This window comes from Taurulus bubalis (assembly GCF_910589615.1).
Source record: "Taurulus bubalis genome assembly, chromosome: 6".
NCBI lineage: Eukaryota > Metazoa > Chordata > Actinopteri > Perciformes > Cottidae > Taurulus > Taurulus bubalis.
The window spans coordinates 13,297,510-13,316,683 of NC_136594.1; the positions used below are offsets into that span (position 1 = coordinate 13,297,510).

At 39.3% G+C, this 19,174-nt stretch overlaps 3 protein-coding genes across 7 annotated transcripts; 2 read left to right on the plus strand and 1 right to left on the minus strand.

Moving 5' to 3' along the window:
- Positions 1 to 3,528: 3,528 nt before the first annotated feature.
- On the minus strand, positions 3,529 to 7,192 carry serping1 (serpin peptidase inhibitor, clade G (C1 inhibitor), member 1; the record flags this gene model as incomplete). Its single annotated transcript, XM_079219350.1, has 10 exons — positions 3,529 to 3,776; positions 4,023 to 4,245; positions 4,956 to 5,095; positions 5,177 to 5,380; positions 5,504 to 5,647; positions 5,834 to 6,049; positions 6,174 to 6,476; positions 6,612 to 6,779; positions 6,877 to 6,985; positions 7,145 to 7,192. The coding sequence occupies 10 exons, from the start codon at positions 7,190 to 7,192 to the stop codon at positions 3,529 to 3,531; spliced, it is 1,803 nt and encodes a 600-aa protein (XP_079075476.1).
- A 3,856-nt stretch (positions 7,193 to 11,048) lies between these two features.
- Positions 11,049 to 13,302, plus strand: tmem134 (transmembrane protein 134; the record flags this gene model as incomplete). 2 transcript variants are annotated; one of them, XM_079220038.1, is made up of 7 exons in its annotated part: positions 11,049 to 11,261; positions 11,422 to 11,489; positions 11,574 to 11,660; positions 11,801 to 11,877; positions 12,420 to 12,464; positions 12,773 to 12,826; positions 12,934 to 13,302. In XM_079220038.1, the coding sequence occupies 7 exons, from the start codon at positions 11,049 to 11,051 to the stop codon at positions 13,014 to 13,016; spliced, it is 627 nt and encodes a 208-aa protein (XP_079076164.1). In that variant the 3' UTR covers positions 13,017 to 13,302. The 2 variants fall into 2 exon arrangements, with proteins under 2 accessions (XP_079076164.1, XP_079076165.1); XM_079220039.1 differs by lacking the exon at positions 12,420 to 12,464.
- A 1,578-nt stretch (positions 13,303 to 14,880) lies between these two features.
- aip (aryl hydrocarbon receptor interacting protein) lies at positions 14,881 to 18,868 on the plus strand (the record flags this gene model as incomplete). Of its 4 annotated transcripts, XR_013771002.1 has the most annotated exons (7): positions 14,881 to 14,982; positions 15,549 to 15,995; positions 16,527 to 16,703; positions 16,840 to 16,981; positions 17,480 to 17,709; positions 17,841 to 17,924; positions 18,522 to 18,868. XR_013771002.1 is itself a non-coding variant. In XM_079219320.1 (6 exons), the coding sequence occupies exons 1-6, from the start codon at positions 14,884 to 14,886 to the stop codon at positions 17,844 to 17,846; spliced, it is 1,101 nt and encodes a 366-aa protein (XP_079075446.1). In that variant the 5' UTR covers positions 14,881 to 14,883. The 4 variants fall into 4 exon arrangements, 3 of the variants coding, with proteins under 3 accessions (XP_079075446.1, XP_079075447.1, XP_079075445.1); XM_079219320.1 differs by having other exon boundaries at positions 17,841 to 18,868; XM_079219321.1 differs by lacking the exons at positions 17,841 to 17,924; positions 18,522 to 18,868 and having other exon boundaries at positions 15,549 to 15,731; positions 15,807 to 15,995; positions 17,480 to 17,724.
- Positions 18,869 to 19,174: the final 306 nt, after the last annotated feature.

Sequence of the window (19,174 nt, forward strand, 5' to 3'; positions counted from 1 at the left end):
ATATGGTATTCATACTAATATTAGTGATAGTAATAAGGTGTTATCTGAATACATTTCTTTTAGAGGTGAACCAAATTGTGACGATGTACTCATTAAAGTGTTGAGGTAACAATACAATAGTCACAAAATTGTGCTTTAGACCTTACTGTATTGTGGAAGTCGCTCATATTCTGTCATTCAAATTTACACCTAATGAAGAGATTTGAGATTAATGTACTCAAAATTCATTCAGTGAAAGGCGCCAAAAGTATGTGCAACCTAGAGGCTCATAATGTGGTATATAGTTACAGGAGAGGGAACGTTATGAACGGGTGATTCTGTACTGAGAAGTTTCTACTTTAGTGGTTGTTGATCTGATGCAAAACAACACACCGTAATATAAAGCACAAAATGATCCATTTGATGGATTTGTACCTTTACCGTTTGTTTCAGTGTTCTTGTTTGTATGTCTTTCATTGTCTTTAAGTGACAGTGGCTTTCTATACACCCTCATTTCAGACATTCATGTGTCAGTATATATGTGTGTGTGTGTGTGTGCATGAGGGCTTTGAGAATATGAGTGCATACATTTTGTGTGTGTGTGTGTGCGTGTGCGTCACGCCCCATTCATGTCTCAATGCAACTTCAGAGCCAGAGAGATGTTTAGAAATAATAGAAGCAGTGGCGGACTCAGGCTGTTTGAGGGGCAGAAGCAAAACAAACATAAAGGGAGAACGCAGAACGTTTTCAAGCATATTGGCACATGGCAGCATGTCTTCTAAATTGTAAGGCCAACCTAAAGAGCGCTTCAACACGTTTTCAAGAGACATCAACACACATTCAAGAGAGAGTTTGTCTGGTGCCCACATCACCTCCCTCAGTGGTGTGAGCGATCCTGGCTGGGGGACACTGACATTGTCAATGATGTGTGCCATCTCTCTTTTCCATTGCCAGACAGTCATAGAGCAACTTCATGAATGGAATATATCTTGATACGTTACCTCTGGCTGCTCTTTTTGACTTTCCTGAGGAAAAGAAAGGATATTGCTTTTTGCCGTTTGTACCGTTGCTCCACTGCAGCTTTATGAACTAGATTTCAACAGGATCCAGTACCAGCTCTATAACATTGTACACTTTGGTGGACCATGAATTTTTCTATCGCACATCCACAAGTTGCCGGTATGCTCTGAGTGCAACCATGTCTCTCTTTCTCTCTCTCTCTCTCTCTCTCTCTCTCTCTCTCTCTCTCTCTCTCTCTCTAACACATTATGCTACTCTTATTCAAACAACAGAACATGTGGACCGCACGTAAACCCGGCCATGGTCATTTTCAGATGGTGGTAGGCCTACACAAAGCTTGGACGTGGCATTTCTTTCACGTTGTTTTCTTCATCAACCCTGTGGGAACATTCAGAATGTAATGCTGATTTTCAGGCCAATACACATGCCGGCATAAGATGAAGGGGATTACGAGCACATATTTTTTTCACTTTTAGTCGTAGTATTAATGATTTATTTCCGTCCTCATTAACAATTTTCTGAAATTAATACACATAATAAAGAAGAAATAGCAATAAGACCTGAATTAAAATGGAGGAAAAAGGGTTGACCCTTATTTTACCTTTTAACTTTTTTTTTTTCACTTCTAGGTTTTACTCCCCCAGTCAGGAATGATGCAATATTTTCTCCCTGCTCGGCAATATTGCAGCACTAATGTATTAATTAAAAATGTCAGGCATTTGATTGGCCCTGTTATCTGATTTATGAGAATAGGGCTGCCCCAAAAGCTTTAAAAAGTCCCATAATATACTTTGTACGGCGTCAGATGCTGTTCTTGAGATTATCTCCGAAGTTATGCAAGGAATGTGGCTGAAGTCTACATCAACCATTAGAGAGAGTCATTGCTGTGTTCAATGTTGCATTCATCCCATTACGTCTGACCTATTAGATATCAGGTCTATAGTGGCATGTATTTTATCCCATGGACAAGAGACACTGGGACTACCGTGTCTATGTCTGTGACATATGATTACCGGCTGAGATCAAACTTGTTTGTAGAAATGTCCCCCCTCCTACATTTTACCCTCAGGTGGTAAAATGGGATTTCACCCTGCATGCATGCAGCACGGGACAGTGGATGATCAAAGGCCAGGATCCAAGATATTCAAAAAATCCATCCAGATTGCGGATTTAACCCTCATGCCTGCTATGTGTCTCGAAACACATCTCTGAACATCGATGGTACATGGGGGCTAGACTATCACTGAATTGTCTGAATGCCGGACAGGATATCAAATGTACTCCCCCGTTCGTCTATCCCGACAGCTCTGGCTATACACTGGTTCACATTAGCACACCCACAGTCAGTCAGTGGCCTCTGGGAGTTTTTCTAACTGTTTAATCGATCCGGCTGCTCATATTCTTGGTGTCCTTCAACAACCTTGTGAATGTCTCATCGTTGACTGCAAAAAAAAAAAGATTCTTCAGTGGTGAATTAGGTTTAGGATTTAAAAAAAAAGGGCTTGGGCATTATCGAAGCTTGGAACTAAACCATGTGGTGTTACAGTAGGCATACACATATTTTCTGTTCGTCCATAAATTACTTTAATCAGAGGGATGAACAAGGTTTATTCAGTACTTTCTCTATGCACATCAAAACTCCCAGCACGTTGGCAGTGAGATAATCAAACCAAAACAACATTATTATGTTATCCAGGCATCAAAGATGCATTTCTGGGAATACTCAGTTCGTTGATTGGGGCTAGGCTGGGTTACAGTGATCTAATAGAGTTCACATTTCAGGCTGGATGGTTGCTTATTCCTGTCTCTGGATCTGCTGATTTTGTTTACAGTCACTGAATTTTCGGACTCTTGTCTATTGACCCCGCTTTGCTTACGTAATCATTTTATCTGCAATACAGCTGCATGTTTAGCAATCACTATCAGCTTGTATAATAGAGTGCAACCATGGCTGATCATTCTGAATGCTGAAGTGTTTACAGTCTATGCCATCAGTGTGTTTGTTTGTGAATACAATGATTCAGGGTATTTTTTGCTCAATTGCTGTGCTTTATCAAGCAAGCTATTGCTTTAAGAAACAAAACCTTTACTGTCACAGATTTTTGACACTCCGTCTTCCTTAAATTGATTACAGTTGTAATGATGTAGGAGGGCACGGGCGATTGAGATGGGGAATTCACTACTGCAGTCCCTGTGTATTCACTGTCAATGTCAATCACACAGTATGGCTGCCATCCTGTGGTGGGTTTGTGTAACTTCTTCGCAAAATAAAGTGAAGTTGTTTCAGTTGTCGTCTGTCTTCCTTTGATGTGATCCACAATTGTACTTCATTCTTCAAAAACATAAGACAGGCATATGCGTTGGATTAATATGTGTTTATTCATCATCATCTTTGAAATCAACCCATATCCAGGCCTGGATATATGTTTTTGTGAGGGTCACTGCTCGCTTTAGTACAGTATCTACTTGAAGCAATGCTGTTACTGCATTTATATTGCCCTAATATAACATATAATTTCTCTCTCTCTCTCATGGGTCGGTCACTCTGCCAATAAAGAGTGGCACATTGGCCCGGTCACTCCACAGCAGCATGATGAAAGGCCGCAGGGCAGAGAAGGAAGGGAAGGAGCGAGAGAACGACACAGTGGTGACGGCCCCGGCCTCGACTCCTTGTTCGGTCAGTGCAAGAAAGGCTCTGTGTCTGGCATCGTCCAGAATGACCCTCTCTTTTGAGTAGAGACCACATATGTTGGCATCCTCGAAGAGTGATGACAGTCCTGGTTGGGGGAACAGAAAGAAAAAAGTGCAGAAACGTGATTGTAGGGGTGGGAAATGGATAGAAGCAAAGTAAGTGAATCACAAAGAAAGAGATCAAAGAGTAGCCGGTTTGGTTATTTCACAAATGAGACTTAATGGATGTCTACTGGCTGGAAGATGAAGCAATATACACGCTGAAAGCATGGGTGGTTTTTAATTGAGCTGAATGACTGGCAGACAGAAAAGATCATGAAAGATGAACAAACCTAATTTCTTGATAAGTATGTTCATGTCTGGCTGGATATCCAGCCTGATTTGGGGCAGAGTGACCTCGATATGCTGAGGAGATGTTGTTTTCATCTGTTCTATCATTTGACGCACAGCCGTGTCCGTCATCCTCTCCTCCACCTGCTGCAAGTCCGTCACTTTGCTGGAGCGAGGTAGCAGGATGTAAAGACTGCTGTCACCTGAGAGGGTAAACCTGGCCACCTGTTGAAAAATAAAAGACTGTTACTGTTTGGCACATTGTGGCCCTCTTCAGACAACCTACAACTCCTGTATTATATTAATCATACCCCAAGTTTCCATAATGCTTTGGAAGATATTAACAGGGATATAATGTTGCCTTGGAGTGTTTGCTAGTTAGCACTAGCTATAGACTGTAACTACAGACCTGTATTTGTATTAGACCTGTTTGCAATGTACTCATGAATGTATACACAACTGCCACTGGATTACTTTGATAGAGAAAACTGAAAATGTGATGGTTTTCAAACTAGTTCTGAAGTTATAATTCTTTTTTGTTTTAACATGGAATATACAAATTGTAAGTCTCACCGAATGTAAACATGTGTGTTTCATGTCTGTGTAATATTTAATTGAGTTATATCTCTGACAAGGAGTGCACATTTTGACACAATTTGCCTTTTACAAATAGTATCTTTGCCTCTCCTGTGTACAGTATGTGAAAGGCAGTGGTGGGACGTGGAGCTGGCAACTACGCCTGCTGTCTGTTTAGTTATAATACATGTAGTGCATTTGAGAAAAACAATTAAACTATAAAATAGCTATAACTTTTAATTATAAAAAAATAATAAAAAAATAAACTTTGTGATTCTGTTTAGGCCAGCAGAGAAGGCTTAGCAGGCCCTGACGGCCCGCCACTGGTGAAAGGGTGGGTGACGGTGACTGTTGCTTACCTGTGCCTTTAGCTCAACTACATACTCCATAGCCGCCATGTAGTTCTGGTGATAGAGGAGCGGCACCCTCACCATATCACCATCCAGTTTTGTGAAAAATCCTTTCTTGGGTTTCACTTCAAACTTGACCTTCCACTGACCTGACACACACACACACACACACACAAACTATTAGTTTCCACCATTTCCACATGCACATACACACACCATAGGATACTGACCACTAAAGGAGACAGCGTTGAGCAGCATCAGCTGTGTACTGGGTGATACGGAGTCGACCAAGTGTTGGATTTTATTGTCGGTCTTATTTGCCACCCAGCTGTTGATCATCTGTGTGTTTTCCTCGCTGGTTTCCAGCAGCCTGGTGGGCTCCTTTTCATAGAACTGAATGGACTGGTTAGTAAAGGACTCGCTAAGATTCATTTCTGAGGAAGAGAACACAGACATCATGATGAGTTGCTGCGATAGAGATCTTTTTGTAAGCACTCAGGATATCTACATCTCTTTGACTGCAGAGGAGACATTTTGTGAGCTTGTGATGGGAATACGTGGATTATAGTAGATCTGAGAAGCCATCTGCAAGGAGCCAGCCAACTTCTCTCTCAGCTTCTTCATCTGGAAGTGAACACAGTGGAAGTCATGAGGCACACCGACAGCCGTCTCAATGGCTCTACGAGTGTCACCCCTTGTACCTGAAGGTAACATGAAGAAGAAAAGACAGCAGGAATACTTTAGAGGGATATTGAAGGCTGCAAGGTATGTCTGACATTTAACATAAGTAGAGAAAAACTAGAATAGTGTACAAGAATAATGAATAATCATTATGTATCATTATGTTATGTTTAAAATAAAATGAGGACCTGCTGCCTTTGTCTTACCTAGCAACAAATGGGACAGCATCCCGCTGATACTAATAGGAGAGAAGAGCAAGTTGCTGGAGGGTTGTGATTCTCTGAGGTAAGAATACAGCTTCATGGAAAACTCTGTGATGGATTCCTGCAACATGGGCTCCCCTGTGCGACTGTTCTCATCCTGGCAGGGCTCCCACGCTGTGGTGAAGCTGCTGCAGAAGGGAGGAACACGAGTAGGAGCAACTGAAAGGGAGTAAAGCAGACGGTTAAATGTACACAAATGTTGTACCAACCTTTTTTATTAGGAAGAAAAAAATGAACTTATTTCATTTAATTTTAGGTATATAGAAGAGGTTGCCAAACCTACCTTCAACAATGACATATACAGTGCTCAGCTTCTTTTCCTCAGCAGATTGACATGTGTAAAGTCCAGCATCCTCCATGACAATGTCTCTGATTATGATGGTCTGATCATGGTCGAGTGGATAAAGCTGCTCTATTCTTTTATTATCAGCTGTTGGATCGCCTTCAAGCTGTAGCTGTGTTCTCTTGTCAGGACCTGTCTCTTTGAACCAAAGTGCATTGGCCTTGACTTGGTTGGAAGTTGGGAAATGGCACGATAGGTGAGCAGTGTAGCCTTCAAATACCTTGATGGTATAGCTAAAGAATGCTGCAGAGAGAGTCAAGCGTATTGCTGAATGTTATATTATGTAAATGTTAAATATACAGTATAAACTACAAAATAGATACTACAAAATGTTCAAATGTGTATTTGTGGCAAAAGAGTAGTGTGTATGATCTTCACCATTAACTGTAATGTAGTATTCCCTTATCATCTCCATGTTGTTGTCCTTCATCAAACACAAGTACGTGCCCTCGTTGGCAGCAGTAACAGGGGATATAGAGAGATACAATCCATCTTGTTTAACTCTAGGCGAGCCAGGCGACTGAGCACTGACAAGTACATCTTCCCCTGCATTAAGAAAAGATCAAATTGAATACATATATAACTGTTTACTTTTGCAAAAACAGTGACAGTAGTGGTGGTAGTTACAACATATAATAAAGACCATTGAATTTCCAGGTAATGGCCGCTCCAGTGAAGTCTGTTTGAAAGGAAAGGCAGGGCAGCTCCAGAGAGGAACCAGGTATAACCCGGAGATGTGTGCATGAAGAAAGCTAAGTAGAAAGACAGTGTTAAAACATGTGAGGGAAAGTTGATAAATGCAAGAGTCAATAGGTTGAGGTTGAAGCACTTGGTCAATATTTTATGGAAGATAATGGTAAACATTCAACCTCAGCTCCTGTATAAATTCTACATTGTTCATGTCAATTTACCTCATAATTGAGCAGCAGCAAGAGGCAAAGTACAGCCTGTAGTTTCATCTGAACCAGAGAACAGAGCAAAGGGAGTACATTGAAATTGCCAAGTTGTTTTGCAAGTGAGGATTTCAAACTGAATATGGCACCAAGCCGGAAAGAAGATCAATAATGTGGTGCAATCGGTGAAACATGTGGAACCACTATTGAAACTTTTAAAACTGTATTTATTTATCTACAGCTTCCATTTGCAATAAATACACCATTGCCAGAGATTTATCCCCATAAAACTTCAAAAGATAAATTACAAAAGTAATGTATAATATACTGTACATAATAGTGCTTCTGTTCAGTGAATAATCAATAATAATAAAAGTCAGAGAAACATTAAAAACTCACTTTGAATTTCCAAATGTATCCAAATTCAGTGACCAGTTGTTTTTTTACCCACAATGTTTCTGCCACACCCGTCACTGTTCACTCCATCTACCACTTCTGACTGACTGCTCCTCTAAACTGCAACATCAATGACTAATCTGTGCTTATTGGTTTAGAGATGTTTGTTTGCATAATGCAGGTCTTCTGACTTACTGGAAATCCCATGATTTCACAGATATTAAGTGGGATCATTTATGTTCCTGTTTTTCCTTCATTGCATTTGTTTTTGCATTGCAAATATATAGTATTATATTACTTATAATATCAGAACTTAAAGTCCAGTTTTTTTTTAATATCCTCAATCGGAACTGCTCATCTTGACAAGTGAAACATAGGTATTCATTATTGGTGGTAAGCAGTTTCACTTTGGCTCATTTCCAATTTCCATATCAGAATGTTTTTGTCTGAAGTGTTTTACATAATTGGATTTTGCCAACAGTTGCATTGAGTATTATACACACACAAGAACGTGAGTGTGTGCTTATTGGCCGAAAACAGTTTTACCACGTTTTGGGACAACAATCATATCATATCATTGAAGTGCCAAATTGATTGAGGCAGAGTAACAAAAAAGTATTTCAATAGGATCATTACATTAAATAGTATATTTTTAAGTACAGTTTCCCATTTATCTGTTGGTGGGTATTGGTACTCTCATGAGGACAGCTGGAGGGATTTTAGTCAATTTGATTTACCACGAAGTATAAGAGCCGTCAGTCACTTTTCAGCTTTTTCCTTTTCTTTATACATATAAGAGACTTACCAAAAAACATAATAGCATCCCTGAATTCTTGCCAGTTTAAGGAATACTTTAAGAGACGACTTGACTTGAATTTTTTGGCAAGCATTGTTGTATATACACACACATACTTGAAGGGAACTTCTATATGCCACTAAACACACTACCTTGAAGTGTACATTTGAGGTACTTTAATTGAGTATTTTCTTTTCATGCCATGACATACACTACACTTTGACTTGACTGTACTTTTTATTCCGTTACATGTATTTGATAGATTTAGTAACTGGGTCAATATCACTATAAAGTGCCTCTGGTGTCCCATCAGAATCACTCAGTTATTATGAAAATGTAACAGAATAATGAAACTCTGAGGTGCTTTTATAAATGGCCAAACATGTACACACATAGAAATACAATGATAAGTCTCTTAAAATGTGTTTTCATTATTTTATACTGTTTTGTTTCATTGGCTGTACGTGATTTTGGCATGTTCCACACTGCTCTGCTAACTACAGTGTGTGTAATAGATGGTTAAATGATATTAAATCCCACAAAAAATGATATGGTTTTATTGTCCACAACAAGTTATTTGATAAAATGAGTCATTTTGATCATGTATATTCTATTTTCATAATCATATTGAACAATTTTCATGTGTCCCTGACATTGCTGTCCACCCTGTCATTATGGGGAAACTTCCCCTTTAAGAAAACCTCTGATATTTTCTGTGACATTACTACCACCAATGTGTCTTTCTTCACTGGAGGCTGAAACAGTGGCATGTTGCAGACTAAGTATTTACACTTGTATATCGTAGTTTTCATCCTATTAACGTGTGCAGTGTTATGTTGTCAAGCGTATCATGTCCACTCTGTCATAGAGAAATATCAATTAATATAAAAATCTTTCAGAAATTCGAAATCTATTTGTTAAACAGTACACAGTCACCTTGCTAACTGAATCATATTGCTAACTGAAGGTCCATCATGTGCTCATTAAATGCTAATATTAGCCAAAAATGTCCACTCTGTCATTGTCTACCCTGTCAGGAAGTTTTCCATTGCAGGGTGGACATTATTTGCATAATTTAGTTATCCAAATACTTTACCCATCAAATAAAATATGTTGTTGAGAAAGGGACTTAATATCTTACTGAAAATGTACAATTTATAATCACTATGTAATTACAATGTATTTAATCTACTTTAAATGTGTCCATGACGGGGTAGACATATGTGGTTGTTTGCTAGTACATTGTCATCATGCAGTTCATTTATAAAAAAGTGTGGGAGCTTGACCAACATGCATTTCTAACAGCATAACATCTACGTAATACAATGCATATGAAGTTCAATGGAAAATCTTAGGAAGTCCCAAAGGCACCGTATAGTGATATTGACCCAACTACTATAGTTGACCCAACTACTATATATATATATATATATATATATATATATATATATATATATATATATATATATATATATATATATATATATAACAATCAGTTGATTAATCGATAAGCCAATTGATACCAACAAAAATGTGATCATTGTTTTTCATGTAAAAATGCATTTCATGGGTTCAGCTTCTCAAATATGAGAATTTTCTGCTGTTCCTTTTAATTATTTTAATTAATTTGAAACGTGAACTATTGGTAACACTAAATAAGCATTGTGAAGATAAGTAAGTCAATGTTTTCTGAAAGTTTACAAATTAAACAAAAAAAATAATTGCTGGGTAAAAATATTCACAAGGAGAACAATACTTGCAGTCATATAACATAGTTTAAAAAACAACAACTGTTAGCTTTTAGCTTAGAACAATGATGCTTACACATTAATGCATACGTAATGGTTCTCTAATTATATAATAGTAGCCTATAACAGTAACATCAGTACATTTTCCAGATTATTATGATCTACCTAACAAAACTTGGAGTATTTCGTTATAGTGTGGTATTAGTACTTGTATTCTTACACCACAGATACTGCGTATACTTCCTCTACCAGTGAGTGTCGATCGGCAAACCGACACTCGACTAGGTAAACTGACTCCTCGAAGAGATCTTTGGGCGTAATCAGACAAGAGCAATCGAGAGCCGGGTGTTAAAAATAGAACGAGACGCTCAAAAGTTTTGCAAAGTCTCGTATCGCTCTGCTCTCGAGATCAAACGTGATAGGAAGGTTTGGAAGATAATCTCCAGAGTGTACAAGTATGTGACCTGTGTCTTCACAACTTGGAGTCGCGTTCAGCTTTGCCGGAGAAAAAAAGTTTACTTCAGACAGTAAGTCTTCCTCCAGGTCATCTGATCGAGTAGCGGAAAGAGCAGAAACAATGGCCAGTTGGCTGCCGGTTTATTTCAGTTAACTCTGGTTCAGTCTGCTCGAATGTGGAGGCCGAGTCGAGGCAGTACTGCAGCTATTTCCTGACTTCATAGCTACAGCTGCTCTTTTAACTTTATAAATATACGTGTATTGCAGAGAGGTGATGTGGAGCGCCAGACTATTTATCTGTGCGTAACAGTTCACGTTAAATAGCCTTGGCATGTGTGCGCGTGCGTGAGAAATACACAAGTCTCCTGGAGCAAAAATAGCCTTCAATTAATGTAAAAACAACTTAACTACCATGAAGTGTTTCTCCACGCTGCGAGTGGCATGCACCGTGGGTAACACTGGTCTCTGCTCTGAATCCACAGTGAGCACCGAGCCACAGGCCCTCGGCGTGTAAAAGGCTCTCGCCATGGCGACGCAGTTTAGTATCGACGATGCCTTTGCATTGGAGGGAGAAGAGGAGGGAGCTGCGTCTGATGGAGAGACAGAGGGGTGGAAGGGCAGAGACGCCGACAGAGAAGGAGGAGAGATGACGTTTGGTCCTCTCTCTTTCTCCAAACCTCAGACTCACCCCTCGCCTGCTGCTGTCGGCTCCCCTGAACACAGTAACCTAAAATATCAGGTATACATTGACCTCCTGTTTTAAAAAAAAAAAAAAAAAAAAAAAATATATATATATATATATATATATATATATATATATATATATATATATATATATATATATATATATATATATTTACTTGAAACGTCAACTCTTTTATTATCTGCTGCCTCTTTAGAATCTGGAAAATGAAGGTACCTTGGGCAGCATGGGCAATTCCTCCTTTAATAACTTCTTCAAAATCAGGTGGGTCCTATTGGCAGAACGTTTGACAGTAGACCTTCATGTGCTTTGAAAGTGAGATAAAGTATATTTCTGCTCTCTCCCCAGCGACCCTGCCACTCTGTCTTACTGCAGCTCCCAGTGGTCCTTCAGCACCTTGAGTTCAGTCACACAGCTGTCTGCCCACTGCTGTGGGTGAGTTCAAACAACACACACACACACACACACACACACACACACACACACACACACACACACACACACACACACACACACACACACACACACACACACACACACACACACACATTTACTTGAAATAATATTTTGCTCAGGTGGGTGTCCCATCCGCTCGTGAAGAAAAACAGAAGAGTTGTTCTTGCTTCATTCCTTCTCCTCATCACTGGAGTTGGTGAGTCTTAAGCAGAGTTGTTTACTCGTATAAAATATTCAACGAGAATAATTTTGCTGTGATAAAGTCGGTCCTCAAAGAGTAATATGTGTGCCCCTGTTTTTCACACATTTTTATAGGTTTCTCCTCATGAATTTTCTAGTGTAACATGAATAATGTATGTCCTTAATGGTCTGAGCCCTTCAGAGTAGTTGCTTGAAATGTACAGTTGATGGAAATACAATGCTTGTTTGTTTTTCTTCTTGGATGAAGTAGATCAAATTTTAATGATGAAAATGTAAATTACAATGTTAAATGTCACAGAAACGTTTTTGCATAACAAAGGAGTGATTCATATGGAAGTGTGCTCCATTATTTTAACATAAAAAGACTGCAGCGGATAGTTTTGCAAGTTTAGACCAGGTAGTTTGTTCAGTGTTGTGTCAGTGATATGCTTAAGCACACTGAACTTTGGACCTGGTTGATTCTCTCTATAACAGATGTCTCATATATAGTCCCCTCCCCCACCACACTGATGTACTTTTTGTATCATTTCATTTTAGCTCTTATTTTCACGGGTGTTGTAATACAGCTGAATCCAAATGCAGGTAAGGAAAATAAACTATTTTATTGTCCAGAAATGACACAGATAGTGCAGATGCAAAAATATAATATTAAGTCAGTTTTCTGTGATGGGGAAATCTATAAAGATGAGTTGCGGTTAGTCATCACTTTTTTTATTTAATGTAATTTTGAGTGAATTGGATGAAATAGATAATGTGAATAACTCTTTGTGACCAGTATTGTGTTTTTTATTTATTATTATCTTTTACAAGGAATGGTTTGACATATGAGAAATGTTACACTTCTATTTTGTCTTTTCAGTGGGTTGTAACTAATGAAGCTGTTCTTACAGGTGTTTCAAGTGCTATTTTCTTTGTACCTGGATTTCTTCTCTTCATCCCCGGAGGTAAATTGTTTCATAGAATTTTTCTTTTGCTCGGCCTTAGCCTGTACCTGCAAATGCATGTCTTGTTTTGTTGATATAAAAAATGCCATAACCTGTATTTCCTACAGTGTACCATGTGATATACATCAGCTGTGCTGTCCGAGGAAGGAGAGGCTTCAAATTGTTCTACCTACCCTATTTTGAAAAATGACATTTCATGAGGCACTACATTTTCACCACATTTATTTGTTAGCTATCTTAAAATGAATTGTATTTTGTCCATTTTAACAAAACATGTGATGTCGCATGGTTGTTTTTTCTTGTCATTGTAATGACCACTAATAATTTAACCACTCAGTGCCTCGACTATGTTTCCACTACATAAACTGATATTGCTGTATGTGTACACGAAAAAGAAGGAGCTTGGTCCTGCCTGTGTTTTCTATGTTGTGTGAATAATGACTGTGAAATTACAATACAACTTTTTTATATTTGAATTTGTCCCAATTGAGATTTTTTTACAAACAAGGACAAAGTGAGCTGTACCAAGTAAGCTGTTTTATGACATACTAATAATCACTTTTTATGACACTTCTTGGACTTATGATTTTTTTTGTGGCATACTATTTTATGACTCGTTACATACTAAAGTATGACTTCTTAATGACATGCTGTTATGATATTTTCACGACATCACGTTTTATAACATGATTGACATAATATAATTTTTGTATTACATATGACATTATTACTTTTTATGACAAACAATACTATGAAAATGTTGTAGTCATTAAACTAAGACTTTTTTTTAAATATTTTTTTTCTGACATGAAACTTTGAAAGCCATACTATAGTATGTCGTTTTACACGACATACCATGATTTCGTCCACACCAACAGTCACAGCCGATCCATGGAAATCTGGGAGGGGTGAAAGCCACATTAGTAACATGCACATGAAAATGTACAGACGGAGAAGGACAGGAGGATAGAGTGTATCCTAGGAAGTCTCCCATCAGTCTAGGTGTATACAGCAGCATAAATAGGGACTGGTCCAAGGCAATCCTGAGTCGGCCATAAGCGTTAGAAAAAGTCTTCAACCTACTCTTAAATTTGGAGAAGGTGTCTGCCTTCTGTACTGAAACGGGAGCTGGTTCCGTAAGTAAGAAGCTTAGCTGAAGGCTCACAAGTAACAAAGCATCAAAACTGCGTAAGATTAAGTCACAAAGCTTTCCAGATGTGAAGTTGAGATCAAAACATGGTCAGAGCAAGGGAGCCAATTAACTGTTAATTTCTTGATTTTAGATATTGAGCTGCGGTTCTGGCATATTTAAATTGCAGGAGTTAAACCAGCACTCATTTTCACAGTGGAAGGTGGGAAAAAAGTGAGGACGCCGAGAGATGCAGGAACCCTAAAATATAAGGAATAAAGTGAGATATTTAGCCAAAATCCATCTATTCCGATTTAAAGTGAACTGATCGTGAGAAGAAAACGGTGTGACGTTTAGACTGCAGATTTAGGTATACATACAAGAGACAATGCATCGTATAGATATATGACTTGCACACACAGCATAGGTGTATTTTCTTGACATAATGACAGTTTTGCAATATGTGTCTGTATGTTAACACTGTCCATAGTTAGTGAACCATATCACTTTAGCCTCTGCAATATAAATACATTTTTATAAATACATTTGTATTCTGTCTGTATATATAATATTGCTATTGTGGATTCTTTACTGTTTTTATTACGGTTTTGCTGTTTATTTATATTGTTTTTTTGTGTGGACTTTACCAGTCTGCTACTGTAATCCTGCACATTTCGTCACTGCGGGGAGTAACTGACTACAGTTGTTGGCCAATGTAAAGGCGTACTAGTACTTCATTCATTATGTATATTTTCATGACATTTTTTTTGTGTAGTCATGGAAAAGGGAGTCTTGCAGCCCACTGCCTTCAATGACGCAGGCCACGTCTAGAGGGCGCTGTGGGGCGCAAAGGGACGTCTTACGAAACGACTCGGCCGGCGGCTTCGGCAAACATCGTCGTCCGTCGTTAAATGAGACTCGTTCAAGGATGGAGGAAGAGGCACGCAAGCTTCTCGAGGAAGGAATAATAAAGAAAGTGACCAGTCCTGGGAAAGGAGAGCTCTCGACCTTTCCCAATGGAACTAAGGTAAAAACTACAGCGTGTCGAAGGTTGAAGAATTGTTGAGGCCAGTCCGCTGAATTAGTTTAAGAAAATGCGATGAAGCACTTTAGCTCATGCTATCACTAGCTAGCTAACACATCCGACTGTCAGTTAGACGTTAATGTGAACGTCACAGGTAAACGCAGTGCGCGTGTAGACGGGCAGCGCTGACAAGCGTGTGAGCTTTGCTCCCTCCGTGGTTACACAACGTTAGATGTGCTTGGGGCTGCTATTTTTTTTAGCCGGTTTACATTTTTTTGTGCCCTTATTTTTTTTTTCATCTGATGGAAAGAAAGGGGGTGGGCCAGGATGGCATGTGTTTATGAACGCTGATTGGTCGACCGACCACGCCAATCAATTTCCCATCGTTGTGATTGGTCAGGATAGGATAGAGCGTAGACTATATGGCGTCAGATCCGTACAGATTGCTCTTTTGTTTCTAGTAAATAAGCCGAATCGAATGAATCTCATGTCCTTAAACTGCTTATTTTAACCGCATAGGTCTGTTGAGCAGTGTGAGATGTGTGAATTGTCCCATATTTGTTTATCAGGTGGTCTTCCACTACCGCACCAGTCTGTGTGATGGCAAAGTGCTGGATGACTCCAGAACCATGGGGGGACGCAGCAAACCCATGGAGCTCATCCTGGGCAAGAAGTTCAAACTAGCTGTGTGGGAGAGAGTGGTCATCACCATGAAACAAGGCGAAGTTGCAGAATTTACCTGTGACAATAAGGTTAGTAAGCTGGACATCTGGAATGGAGTGGAAATCTGGTTGTGTCTGTATTTACCATTTCTGCTCATCCCTCAGCACACAGCACTTTATCCGCTCGTGTCCCAGTCGCTGAGAAACATCAGTGCTGGTAAGGATCCCCTTGAAGGCCAGAGGCACTGCTGTGGCATTGCTCAGATCCACTCCCACCACTCTCTGGGGCACAAGGACCTGGATCAGCTTCAGGCCAATCTTCAGCCTCTTGTGTTCTCCATCGAGCTGCTGGAGGTGAGCAGGCAGAGTTTAATATCAATGGTGGTCATTTTGTTGGGTTGCAAGCTCACACAGTGTTGTTTGATTTTTGTTTCTATTGCATCACCAACACAATACCTATGTTTTGGTCCAAATACCCCTTTTCTTATATCTTACTTTGACAAATATAATTTGTGAAAAAAAAGAAGCTAAAGTTCTCATAAATCAAAGGGGTTACATATTAAGATATGAAGGTGACAACATATTGTAAACACCTATTGATATCATGCAGTCCAAATTGTTTTGTTTATAGTTGGATGAAAACTAGTGTCACACAATTGAAGCAAAAACTGAAATGTATATTCCTTTGCACGGATATTGTAATGAACTGCATTCGAAAAATATGTGCATCTAATACACTTCTAATGTAATATATATATATATATACATACATACATACATACACAATTTAAAGAGTTGCTTGTGCTGCTGAGCACAACTACAGTTATTTTCCCCTGCAGTGCAAGCTCCGGCTGCTCCTGATCTTCCATCTCTTTCTCTGCTCAGGTTCTGGCTCCAGGATCGTTCCAGCTTGACGTGTGGGCTATGACAGACGAAGAGAAGCTCGAGCTTGTGCCTCAGATCCATGAGGAGGGCAACATGCTTTTCAAAAAGGGCGAAATTAAGGAAGCCATGGAGAAGTACTACAATGGCGTTGCCTGCCTCAAAAATCTACAGATGAAGGTTAGAGCACAGTTGAATACGAGCCAATAAAGATCAGATCCAGTGTTTATAAAATCCATGTATTTAGTATAAACACTTAAATGGCAATAAAAAGCATTTTGTAACTCCTCTCTGTGACTTTGGTCTCGCCTTTCAGGAGCACCCTGGGGATGAAGTATGGGTGAAGTTGGACCATATGATCACGCCACTGCTCCTCAACTACTGCCAGTGCAAGCTACTCCAGGGCCAGTACTACGAAGTCATTGAACACTGCTCCTCCATAGTCTTCAAATATGAGGGTAAGGCCTTGTTGATGGTGTTGTACATGGTAGATTGATTCAATTTAATTTAATAAAGCTTAAACAACCAAGTTGTTTCAGGGTTTATGAGTCTGCCACACAAGTGCACTGTTAAGTGATGGCTAAATCATGTGGCCAGTAGACTCCTTTTAAATTGCATGATTTAATTAATTTATCATTATTTAACCATTTAAAACAAGCTGGGAAGAAAGTAGCTTTTGCTACCGTGCTACATGACTTGGGGGTTTGTTCATAGCATTTCCATAACATAACCTGAGAGCACCTTGTACAAAATACTCTAGTCTATAAACTACCATTGAAAGTCATTATGATCCTGAACATAAAATGGCCCTTTCAGATGGCAATGTTATCTGTTTTTGGTGGCTCATTTTTCATGTGTTTTCTATGACTGGTGAATTGGATAAGCGTTTTCCAAGATGCGGTGAAGCCCTGATTTATGTGCAAATTAAGAATTTGACTTTGTCCCCTTCCTAACAGACAATGTGAAGGCCTACTACAAGCGAGCTAAGGCCCACGCTGCAGTGTGGAATGAAGTAGAGGCACGAGCAGACTTTGATAAGGTGTTGGAGCTGGACCCCTCTCTGGGACCATCTATTGCCAAGGAGCTTAAGGCCATGGAGGAGAGGATCCGCACCAAAGAGAAAGAGGAAAAGGGTCGCTACAAAGACCTATTTAACTACAACGGAACGCCAGCCACTGTCACTACAGTCAGTCTACTTTGAGTACTACTTTATTTATTTTATCTGCATCTCCTATCTGCCCCCCAGATATTAATTTTAAGCAGTTGTTATAACATAATGTTGAAATTCAAAGAAGTATCTGCTCTTCCTCCTCACAGGGTTGAATCTCACAGTGGGTTGGAACAAGAGGAAGCCTGTAGATTTCAAGAAGGAGGAGAAACAGCGCTGACTGGTGTTTTAAGGTTTTTATCCAAGCCAAAAACTGTTGCCACTCTGCCCTCCCATGGAACGCGTAAAGATATTGTCACAGGAGTCAGGTCATACACACAAAGTCACGCATATATACTCAGTTGCAATTTGCATTCCTGCCTTACTCCCTCTCTCTCAAAGTAATATTCAGTCCTTGATTAAGGTAGGCTGACGTTATCAGCTTGACTTCAATGACAGTCCAAAATCCCATAGAGACCCTAGGTATGTACTGGCCAACAGCATCATTATTTTAGAGTGTCATAGTTTCCGATCTTTAGTAAAGTCAGAAATGTCAATACTCTTGGGAAATAACTTGCTGATAGTAATGGGCTACTACTACAGCATGTTATCCTGAGCAAAGGTTTTCACCGGATTTGCTGCTTTATTTTTTAGAAACGAGTAGTTTAAACATTTTATGTTGTCTTGCTTTCTCTGAAATATGTGCAGCACTGTCAATAATCCTAAATTACTCATAATTTTTTAAAGAGATTACAATGGATACCCGATAGAAACCCAAAGAGTGATTTTTTTTTTTTTTGTGCACAAGGAACATCATGTACTCACATGCACACCTCTGCCTTCCACGCCAGACCCCCTCTTTGATCTTGGTAACAGCAGAAGCACTGGAATAAGCAGGAGAGCATTCTCCTGGTTGATGCGACTGGAAAACCAAGCAGTCTTCTGACAATCATTATACTGCACACATGGACTTGTCCTATCTTTGCTTTCTCCTTTTTACTTATTTTATATACATAAGACCTATACCATCATATTGCTTTTATCAAGATGTACTCAACAAAACCCTCACTTTGTCCTTCACTTGCTTATATAGCGCTAGTCATCACTGTTCTCGTGAAGCAGCTGATTATTAGGCTGACTTTTCTGAAGTGAGATGTTATTGAGGTTGTGATTATGTACATGACAATAAATGTGTTTATCCCCAGTTTTGATTTTTACTTAAATATGTTTGCGAACAATTTGCATTGGATCCTGGAGTAAAAGATGTTCTACATTTTAAAAAGGAGGTAAATTCAGAATTGGCCCTTTTTATAGCAGCCATTTTGACGCGTCATAGCAAGGTAAACACAGGTGTAATTGATTCAATTAATTACGATTGCATTCAATGGATTTTTTGAAAAGTAGGCTAGTAGAATATTTAGAGCAAATCTATAATATGGATTGCCTTCTGACGTGGCCATGACGGAGCCGGCGGCTAGAAGCTGTCGCTGCAAACAACCACAAC